Source organism: Colossoma macropomum, unplaced genomic scaffold (genome assembly GCF_904425465.1).
Source record: "Colossoma macropomum unplaced genomic scaffold, Colossoma_macropomum, whole genome shotgun sequence".
Lineage (NCBI taxonomy): Eukaryota > Metazoa > Chordata > Actinopteri > Characiformes > Serrasalmidae > Colossoma > Colossoma macropomum.
In genome coordinates this window covers 42,092,429-42,103,922 of record NW_023494803.1, presented here as the reverse complement: position 1 = coordinate 42,103,922, position 11,494 = coordinate 42,092,429, and the positions used below count along the sequence as shown (strand labels likewise).

Below are 11,494 nucleotides of genomic sequence, written 5' to 3'. Positions count from 1 at the left end.
CTTTCAGATTGTTTATGGAAATAATGATTCATCCTGACTGTTACCAGTGTAAAGTTCAAAATCCAGCGTCTGTCATGGTGTGTGTGGGGGTATTTGTGGGTAACCTGCACATCTGTGAAAGCTCCAATGACACTGAACACACTGAATCGGTTAGTATCTTCAATTACCAAACAATTATTAAGTACAAACATGCTCCTGTCACAGCTTCTTTGGAACATGTTGCAGGCATCAGGTTCATGAGGACAAACATAAAATATTGTGTTTTTTGAATAAGTTTCTCTACAGCAAAACCACTCAGAATGACTTTGCTTGCATCAGAACTACAGAATCATGTAGAAATTTTTAAAAATTCAATGGAATTGCCCCCTTAAAAACTGTTGAGTGAACTGAGATTGTGGTACACTTTAAAATGGAAACAGGCCAAGACCTATTTTAGGCCTTTTTATAGTTTAAGCTTTAAGTGTCTTGAACTCGCAGGAAGCTGTAAAAGGCTACCCGACGCTGGGTGAACAAAAGGAAGTGAATCTTTTGTACTTTCTGGCTTATTTGGGTTGAATCACAGAGAGAAAGGCCGTCCCACACAGCAGTCCTTTAATGCCCATTGCATCTAAAATATATTACAATTTCTGTACAGCAGTGAAATCAGATACCAGCTGATCATGAAGGCGATTGACTGTATTTACAGCAACAAGAAGGCTTTTTTTTTTCTTTTCTTTTTCGAGGTTCCGCTTTTTTAACAAAATAAATCCTCGACAGCAGTGAGAACACGTCGGCTGCGCTTATGGGTGATACGCACATCACATGGAAAAGTCCAAAAGACACTCGTACGCACTCATACAGGCCCAAACACGCTCAGATTTGGCACTGTTGGCTCCTCTGATTAAAAGTCAATGATGTTTCTGCAACAGACTGACCAGTCAGTCTCCCTTTCCGTCTGGCTGGACGACAGCCATTCACAATGATAGCACAACGTCACGGTGTCGTTTCTGTATCGTAATCTCATGTGTTCGAAGCTAATAAGCTCTCAGCTCTACAGTCAGTCCCTTTGGATGAATGGTCTCCCAAATTTTCAGCATGTTTGTGGAGAGCACCTCATGGCACCTGGAACATAAGAGAGGTCAGAGATTACACTGAGATTATTGGCAGGAACAGAAAGCACACGTCCACACAGCTGAACTGATTTTCATACACTTTATCGGTTATAGTCGTAGCATGCAAGCATTAAAATGACCATCACATGTTGGGAATATGTCAATTTAAAGGAAAACTTTAGCATTTTTTTTCAACATAATCTCTATCAGCTGCTCCTGTACACTCTTAAAATGAAGAAGATGGTTCTTCAAGGGTTCTTTAGTAAAGATAATGGTCTTATATAGAACCATGAACACTCAAAAAACCATCTGCATTCTTGAAAGTTTCTTTGCATGGTGAAATGTTTCTTCAGATTGAGGAGGAACGTATTGTATTTGGTTCTATATAGAATATTGTATTGTTACAAGCTTGACATCCCTTTTTTGGTGTTATGTAGAATCATATACAACATGTTCTTCATCTGAAGAACCGTCTGAAGAACCATTTGACCATGTAAAGAACGCTCACTAAAGAGCCCTTCAAGGACCATCTTTTTTAATAGTGTAGCATATAGTCGATTCCCACAAACCATAATTTTGAAATGTGCTGACTCAGAATTTGCTTTGGAATGGAAGTCAATGGGCAGTTGTTGAATTGAGTCTATAAACATTTAATTAATTCTTTAGCCAAAGCTGTTTGTAAATCAAGCTGTAAATCAGTAAATGGTCCTTTTAGAGGTGGGATTAGTTTCCCAGAGGGAGGAATTTGTAGTCTATTTTAAGAGCATAGTCCAAAGGGAAAATAAGTGGAACTACTTTTTTACAGTGCTGCCCCACTGTTGGGAAATTGCACAGAACCACTTTGATAAGAAATTAACTCTGTCGCATCACATCTGTACGGCTAAAGCAGGACAGCTGGAGTTTTAAATAGATGCTAAATATTCACATATTTCAAATGTTAATTCACAAATTTACTGCCCATTGGCTTTTCTATCATAGGTTTATATTAATCCGACAGGTTTTCTTCTCTTTTCTAAGCACAGAGACATGTGTTAAAATCAAATGTACACTACAGGTAATAAGGGCAGGGATTAGGTTGAAAAAGGCTGAAGAATTCCTTTAAAGTTATACACAGCATACATTGTACATCCTCTAAAGCAGCAGAGTGGCGAAAACAAAAACACAGATACACAAAAGCTCACAGCACCCATCAGATCAATACACAGAACAGGGGTACACAAACATCTAAGGCCACAGTCTTCACAAATCACAAATACACGTCACATCAAGTCCAGTCCAGCTTCGTTTGCCTCTCCGTCAAAACATGCAAAGCTGCTCACGACTACAAGCTACGAGTGGAGTTTAATGGGCGTCTAAACTATTCTGGTTAATAAATGTGCTTTTTTCACTGAACCTCAAATAAAAACGGGGCTCTTTCGCCTGCTATCATGATAATCCATTATTTCTGGGGTCTTTCTGGTGCCTGAAAATGTCAAAGTGAAGCCCCAGCAGTTTTTTACGTCCGAATCACAAGTGTAGTTCACTATGGAGGGCGGTGAAGCCAACGCTGCAGAACCGCACTTCCTCTTCCACAGACACCGTTTGCCATTTTTACATTGGAACAGAGACCCGGTGGGCCTGAATTTGTGGCATGTTCTCCATGTAATAAAATGACAACACAAGCTCTGTCCTGCGCCACTCTACTGCCAGTCCAGCTCCATCTGCTCCTTATTTTTCCTCACCTCCTCAGCGTGCTTGTCCTGCAAGACAGAGAGAGAAAATACAACAAAGACCAGGTTAAATAGGCTGCATTAAACAAATATCTCAGACCAAAATGAGTACACTGCGAAAAATGGTGAGATTAGCTTAAATCTTGTCTATTTGTCTAATATTTCTCATTTTGAGATGGTTGTAATCCTTCACTGTTAGAAAGAAAGGTACGTTTTTCATTCATCACAGTACAAACAGTGTAAATGTTCCCTCAAAGCTCCAACAGTGGTTTTAAGGTCTGATTGTGAACCTTAAATAAGTTTCTCCAGGTGAAAAGTTTGTATTTGTACCTTTTCATAACCGAATGTTTTAAACAGAACAGTAAAATAAAAGCCTGGAGACGAGACGGGGTGTGTGGAGTCAGTACAGCTTAGAACATATCATTTCAGTGGGTTATGGTTCAGTTATGTTCCCTGACTAAAGGTACTGAGATGGAGCCTTGAGGGTTCCACTCCAGTGACAAGAGGGGAAGTTTAGTACCTTTATTTCTGAGAGTGTATTATAAGATTATTTCACTTATTTCTTTCTTATTTCCACTTATATAAGTGGAATTATTTCACGATATTGGTGGATAATGTATAGGCTGGCTGCAAGCATATTTCTAACAATATGCAGGATTATCTGCTGATATAGTGAGATAGTTTCATTTAATAAAATCACTAAAACAAGTAAGAAATATCTGTAAATAAGTGAAATAATCTTATAACAGGGTTACAACAATCTCAAAATGAGAAATATTAGACATATAGACAACATGTAAGCTAATTTCACTTCTGTAGTTTGGCTAAAAATCCAATTTACACAATTTACCCCTTTCCCGAAGTGTCGGCTGTTCAAAACCCTCCCTAAGCTTTGCTATGAGGCTAATGTAGCTAATAAAGCCTGCATATGACTGAAGCTTGTTTCCCAACTCCAACTAGGAATAACTCAAAGAAAACTTCGCTCTAATGGGAATTTCTGCTCAGAAAGTCGAGCAGAAATTGTTTAAATGAGTTTTAAATTACTTTTAAATGAGATTTGCCAACTTACAGACACGGTATTGGTTAAACTATAACATTCATAATGGAGTTAGCATTAAACGCTATCACTCATATCGCTAACATTAGCCTGCTTGTTGCTAACGATACTTGCTTTCATGTTTTTATCGCTGTCGGATGCACAGAGTTTGTATGGGTAACTTAATTCCAGGTTCCGACTTTTCACTTCCTGGCTAAGTTAAATGCAACATTATACCAATTTACCAATTAGCATGATGCTAACTACATTCCTAGATCATCAAACCTTGTTCAGTAATCTTGATTGTGTGGTTTCTGACTCTGTATGACTCACTGTTATCTATAAACATGGACTAAAGTACATTAGCATAGCCAAAAACAGTAGCAGCCTGAATTTTGTCCAGTCTTCTATTGCTTGTTAGCTACATTAGCCTTGTAGCAGAGCTAAAACTACAGAAGCAACATTTAAAGGTCTGGCAGTAAACATGTCTGGAGTGACTGAACACATTTGGGGGAAGAGTGAAATTGTGTAAACTGTGAAAAGTGTGTGTTTGTAATTGTTTCCCAGATAGCAAGAGGATCACGGACCACCCTCTGATGGCAAAGCTGGCGGCCCACTGGCTTTTTGAGGCGGCATGCTGGTGGTCATTAGACAAAACGCCACTTTTTATCGCTTTTTTATACTCACAGTCCAATTTACTTCTTTTTTCATTTCTTTCTTTGTAAATTAGTTAGTAAATTAGTAAATATATTTAATTTAGCACAACAATTGCAGCAAACCTATTTTAAATTGGGCCTAATCATTTTTTTTCCTCTGTAATATTTGTCTTAAAGTATTTTCCAAAATAAAAGCCTCTGAGCATTTAAAATCTGTTTGAGGAGATTAAAAACTAGTTAGATCTTGTATGCAGGACAGTAATCTGGGTGGTCTCAGGGTGGACCAGCAGTGGCAAATAGTCACCAGGGTTGCCGTCCTTATCAAGCCAGCAGTGGGCAGATATACATCAGGCGTAACAGTCTGACCACCTCCTTGTTTCTACACTCATTGTCCATTTTATCAGCTCCACTTACTATATAGGTGCACTTTGTAGTTCTACAGTTACAGACTGTAGTCCATCTGTTTCTCTGCATACTTTTTAGCCCCCTTTTACCCTGTTCTTCAGTGGTCAGGACCCCCATGGACCCTCACAGAGCAGGTACTATTTGGGTAGTGGATCATTCTCAGCACTGCAGTAACACTGGCGTGGTGGTGGTGTGTTGGTGTGTGAGGCGCTGAGTGGATCAGACACAGCAGTGCTGCTGGAGTTTTCAAACACCTCAGGGGGGGTCCTGACCACTGAAGAACAGGGTAAAAGGGGGCTAACAAAGTATCAGAGAAACAGATGGACTACAGTCTGTAACTGTAGAACTACAAAGTGCACCTATATAGTAAGTGGAGCTGATAAAATGGACGATGAGCATAGAAACAAGGAGGTGGTCATAATGTTATGCCTGATCGATGTATGCTTGGTATCTGGGTATTGCTTCAATAATGAAAGAAAACCCTGTTAGCATACAGATGTGGTCCAAGCGAACTAGTTTCTGCTAGACTTTGCTAAATGTTAGCCATGCTAGCATGTTATAGTGCAGCATTTCTTTTGAATGGATGTGTGTTGGTGTCTGTTTATCATGTTAGAAGAACAGAAAGACTAGAACTCACCTTCTCCTGAAGACGCTCGAGCATGGCGGCGATGTGAGCTTCCCTGTTCTCCTTGTTGATCTCCATCCTCTGCTCCAGCTTCTCTTTGGCCATCTTGATGAAGTTGTTTTGCTCGTCTATGGCTTTCTGAGCGACCTCACGCTCGTGTTCCCTCTTCTCGGCCAGGTGCTTCAGCAGCTCCGCTTCCTGGCACTGTTATCAGAGCACAGAGAGGAGTGTATAAGAAATCTTATCTCTGAGATAAGAAGGCTCTCAGCATTGCTAACAGCTAACCACCTCCTCCATCCTAACCTAATCTGAGGTTTCCAATCCCCAAAAGACCTGCTGTTTAATCTGACATCTAAACAATTATGTGGTTTCTGACACTGTATGATGCCCTGCTATCTATAAACATAGATTTAAGTACATTAGCATGCCTAAAAACAGTAGCAGCATGCAGCGTAATTTTATTGAATGGCTTTCTCCGTCAGAAAATTGTCTTTCTGATTTTGTGGATCATAATTACACTACTGTTAAAAGTTTGGCGCCACTGTTTTTTATAATATTAAACCAATTTAATTGCAGGTTCATGTGCAGTGCATATTTCGGCAAGTGAAACATCTTAAATCCAGTCAGTATATCTAATATTTGTCATTTTTTGATTGTGGTAAGAATATTACAGTACTGTTCTGTCTATTTCCAGGTCATTTTGTCTGGTGGAAATGTCAAATTCTACAGGCAGATACTTTTGCATGTATGTTTATAGTGTATAAAGTGATTCTATCCAGTCGTTGCTTTGTGACATTCTATTATTCTATTAGCTTTGGACCATCAAGCAAGACGTTCTAATAAATTTAACAACAACAATGATTTTCTAATAAACACCCTGATTGCCTAGGTTTAAGAACTTACCAAGGAATTACTATAAAGAGGCAATTACTGTATATAATTTGTCCTTGGTCTTCCTGAAAAGCTTAAATTATTAAATGAATCGTACCTTTTAATATGTGAGTCTACACTGTGTAAGTTGTTATTTAATAAAATAACAGCAGATAATAATGACAAGTGAGTCCAAACTTTTAAACAGTGTTGTAGCTGACTTGTGCAGTTTTTCTTAATTATTCAGTGTCATTCAGTTCAGTTCAGTTGGATTTACTGCTTCTACATCACTATTTCACAGGAGTGCAGGCGTAGACCCCCAATGAGCACTGACGAGAGTATACAAGCCCCTAAGAACAACTGAGAGGAACCAAGTCTGAGAAGGGGAACCCATCCTCCGGACAGTAGAGTGGTAGTGAATGATATATATGCAAAAGAGAGATTTTCCAGGTGGAGTCTTTTAGCTCCTGCCTCACCTTTCTCCGTTCTTCCGCCGCGTCCAGTTTCTTCTGGATCTCCTCCAGTGAGGGGTCCCGGCGAGGAGGAATGGTGGGGTGGAACTCGCGCTGGCCGTCGAACGATGGAGGTCTGAGGATGACCTCGAAGGCCTGGCCGGATGCACGCTTATTCAGCTCTATCACCTCCATGTCTTTAATGATGCACAAGTTCAGGTCCACCACACCTGCACAGGTGACCAGCACAGAAAAAATAAATGGGTTAAAATGAAGATGTGAGAAAGTTCACCTACAAGGTAGTTGGAGCTCATAAAGTAGACCATGGGTAGAAGCACCAGGTAGGTGTTTCTAATAAAGTGGCCAGTAAGTGGAAGTACAAGGCTGGTGTTTCTAATAAAGTGGTCAGTTAGTGGAAGTACAATGTATGTGTTTCTAATAAAGTGGCCAGTCAGTAAAAATGCAAGGTTGCTGTTTCCAGTAAAGTGGCCAGTCAGTAAAAATGCAAGCGTGGTGTTTCTAATAAAGTGGCCAGTCAGTAAAAATGCAAGGTTGCTGTTTCCAGTAAAGTGGCCAGTCAGTAAAAATGCAAGCGTGGTGTTTCTAATAAACTGACATATCATCAAGTACAAATCATGGGCTTGGAAAAGAAAGTGAAGGCTTTAACTGAGATAGAAATGACATAAATAGAATAAACAAAAATGAATCCAAATGATACATGTAGTGAGTAACATATATTAACATACATATAAGTAATATATAATATATAATAATATTTACATACAGTAACATACTAATGACTAAATATAATTATCAAAATAAAAGAACAAATTGTAGTCCGCAGATTACAAATTAGTGCAATCCTGCACCAACATATAACAGCACTATTAAAGTGACTATACTGCATATGATACAGCACAATATAACCTATTAATTTAAATACAACAGCACTGTAAAAATGACTATACTACAAATGGTACAGTACAATATGACCTATTAATGTATATATAACATCACTATAGAAGTGCTGCTATATATTAACTCAGTTAAGTATGGCAGGGCTATGAAGGTGGTGGGGGTAAACATACCTTGTGGTGTGTTTTTGGTGGGTTTCTCTTTAGGCTCTGGTAGGATGCAGGAGCAGAAGAGGGACACCAGGGGGAGCTCTCTCATCTTCTCTCTGTACGCTGTAGGAGAGCAGAAGTAGGCCGCAGGTTTTAGCTGAATATACTGATTCCGTGAGCTCTGTTTTAATCAGATTCACGTCACTCACTCACTGACGTACCTGCGAGAGTCATTTCTGCTTGTGTTCTGGCCTCGACTGCAGACTTTGACGAGCTCTTCACTGATCCTGAGGGAGAAGTGAAAAGATGATGTCATCAGAAACCAACCATGGTGCATCGACTCCCCACTGGATCTGAACGGTGAACTACGGTCTTAAAAAGGATGGTGCCTCAAGGGTTCTTCAGCAAAGGCAATGGTTTGGTTAAGAACCATGATGTGCTCTATGTGGTTCTATATAGCACCAGAAAGGGTTCTACTGTTGTTATAAGCTTGACATCATAACAATAGAAGAAACCCTTTAGTCAAAAAGGTTCTATATAGGACCTTATACAACACATTCTCCATCAATCTGAAGGCTGATTACACCAAGCAAAGAACCATTTATGCTTGCAAGTGGTTCTATATAGAGCTCATGGTTCTAAACAGAACCAATCCCTTTACTAAACACCCTTGAAGAGCCCTCTTTTTATAGAACTGCTGCTGTTTGAAAGCATTCACATGCAGATAGAAAACAAAACAGTGCTCCTTTATCCAGAACCTGCAGTTTAACTCAGAAACACAAATAAGATACAGAACTATAATAGTTATACAGAGAATAGCTGAATTCTTCATGTTCCACTGAGGACAGTGCGGTGCAAACGTGAGGAAAATGAGATCTAAAGAGCTGCTTATCTGAGCAGTGAGCATTTATTTACTTGGAAAAGCACTAATATTAGAATAAATACAAATAATACAGTCAACTAACCACCAAAACCTCAACACAGTCATTTCTAATCAGGAAATAAGTAATAATACAGCAGCACCTGCACACACACTGTTAATGTGGCTAATTAGTCAGTCTGATATGATCATTTAATATAAATCGTTTATTACTCACCCAAACTCTCTCTCTCTCTCTCTCTCTCTCTCTCTCTCTCTCTCTCTATCTCTCTCTCTCTCTCTGTCACTCGTTCTCTATCTCTCTCTCCCACTCTCTCCCTCTCTTTTCTCTCCCACTCTCTCGCTTCTTTCTCTTCTCTCCCACTCTTTCTCTTTCCTACACTCTCTTGCTCTCTCTCCCTTTTCTTTTTCCTTTCTTTCTCTCTTTCTCCTTCACTCCCTCTCTTTCTCTCTCTCTCCCCTACCTACACTTTCTTGTTCTTTCTCTGTTTCTCCCTCCCTCCCTCCCTCTCTTTCTCCCACTCTTTCTTTCTCTTATATCTACTCCTGTCTCTTCCCGGTCTTTTTTCTTTTTCTCTTCTTCTGTTTCCTCCTCTTCCCTCTCTCTCGTGTTCTTTTTTTATCTTTTATATTTTCTTGTTACTTCTCTCTCTCTCTCTCTCTCTCTCTCTCTCTCTCTCTCTCTCTCTCTCTCTCTGTGCCTCCTCGTTACTCTTATTCGTGATCAGCCCTTATCAGCGTAGGCCTGTTTGTGCAGGAGGTGGAGGATGTTATTCATCTTAACTGTGTCTATTTTATTAGTGCAGCATGTTAATTAATAACACATATTAGCTGAAAAAGTCGGCTGCTTTCACCAGAAAATGTAAATAAATAAATAAGTATAAAACAGCTGCTGAATTGCTGCAGAACTCCACGTTTTCTCCTAGTTTTCTTTTACTTTTCCTGCACTTCTCTTCCTCGCTTTGCCGCTTTCATCTGTGCTGCTGTTCTGGGGTCAGTTGTCTCGGACCAGCCTGCCCTTCTCTGCACCACTGGACCTGCAGCTCAACTCTAAAATGCACTTTTTGTTTTCTGCAAAACTCTTTCCACTCTAAACCAATTCTTACAGCTTTGCTATGACACATTACAGTGAATCTGAACATCACTAATAATTCTCTCCTGAAACTGTCCAGCCTTCACTCAGCAGCTCCTGCACCACAAAACAAACCTCCAGCTGCCAAATCACCTCAGTTCCATAAAGCACAACCTGAAAACTGACAGAGAGACTCGAACTAAAGCTGGAGCCCCTGTCTCTCTCTCTCTTTATCCACTGTAAGAGCTCAGATGACCTGCCCTGCAGCTTTGCATGCTTATTAAACAGCTGAAAAGAATCAACAAAATACATTTTAATAGAAGTACATGCAGGTTTTATTGCTTATGCTGAGAATAATAACAATGATAAATCATAAAACAGACATGCAAGACGTGAATGCATGTGCATGCAGTGATATTTACATTAAGTGTGCGTGCTCTGTTGTCATTCCTCACCTGAGCTGTCCGATGTTCGCTCTCCTCGCTGTGCGCTGCTGTTTGGCCGTTTGTGCCGCGCAGCTTCAGCACCAGCTTTACAGCTCTACTGCATGACATCACCTCCCTGCGCTCTGATTGGTGGAGAGGGATGCGGGGCTGCTGATGGGTGGGGGGCCTTCAGGGTGCAGATGGGGGCGGAGGAGGGGGTGGTGGTGGTGTTAACCCTTTGTTAGCTCAGCAGGCTGACATTTACTGCAAATGCTGATCATTTTGCAAGATTTAGGTTTTAACACAACTTTAATGCCTTTATTTATGCAAGTTCTGCATGTGTATTAAAAATATTACATTATGTCTCTCAGTCATGATAACATAAAAGCTATATAATACAAATATATATGCATATTAGACATTTTCAGATTATATCATCGCTGTGCTGAACAATGAAATGCTAATTGTTATGGGAGAAAAAGTGAACAGAAATGTTTTAAAACTGAACACATTATACACTTCTTTAAAAAAAGATGGTTGTTCAAGGGTTCTTTAATAAAGACAGTGGTTCCAAATAGAACACTGAACACTCAAAGATCCATTTGCATGCTTAAATGGTTCTTTGCATGGAGAATGTGTTGTATATGGTTCTATTGTTACGGTGTCAAGCTTATACAACAGCAGAACCCTTTATTGTGCTATATATATATATAACCATATACAACACATTCTCCATCAATCTGAAGAACAATTTCACCATGCAAAGAACCATTTAAGCATGTATAAGGATCTTTCATGCTTCTACATAGAACCACTGTGTTTACTAAAGAACCTTTGAAAAAGCATATTTTTAAGAGTGTAATCTAACAGTATTTTGAACCATTTCTATTGGGCCAATATTTTAATTTAAATAATTTTTAATCTATAGCTTTGCAGCTGGTTGCAGGTCTTCTGCATGAGAAAAAATGATATTAAAAACAGATTGTTTTTTTTAATATGCTTTGGTAGATAAACAGATCGAACAGAACTGTTCTAAACTGAACTGATATGGATCAGAGCTTTTCAGTGCGCTTCTCTGACTGCTGGTTCTTTTCACACTATTGTAACGTTTGCATGTCCTATACTGCATTACTCCGCTGTACTCGCACTCAGACAGCAGCACACTGCAAAAAGTGATGTCTGAGCCAGTAAAAACATCTCAAATATTGT

General features: G+C 39.5%; 1 protein-coding gene across 2 annotated transcripts; it reads right to left on the bottom strand.

Annotated features, from left to right (window-relative positions):
- Window positions 1–574: 574 nt before the first annotated feature.
- stmn4l (stathmin-like 4, like) lies at window positions 575–10,423 on the bottom strand. 2 transcript variants are annotated; one of them, XM_036593794.1, is made up of 7 exons: window positions 10,316–10,423; window positions 8,130–8,195; window positions 7,933–8,031; window positions 6,869–7,074; window positions 5,535–5,726; window positions 2,813–2,830; window positions 575–1,101 (listed from the first exon to the last, which is right to left on the bottom strand). In XM_036593794.1, exons 2-7 carry the CDS (start codon window positions 8,140–8,142, stop codon window positions 1,093–1,095), a joined length of 537 nt encoding a protein of 178 aa, XP_036449687.1. In that variant the 5' UTR covers window positions 8,143–8,195; window positions 10,316–10,423; the 3' UTR covers window positions 575–1,092. The 2 variants fall into 2 exon arrangements, with proteins under 2 accessions (XP_036449687.1, XP_036449686.1); XM_036593793.1 differs by lacking the exon at window positions 575–1,101 and having other exon boundaries at window positions 1,175–2,830.
- Window positions 10,424–11,494: the final 1,071 nt, after the last annotated feature.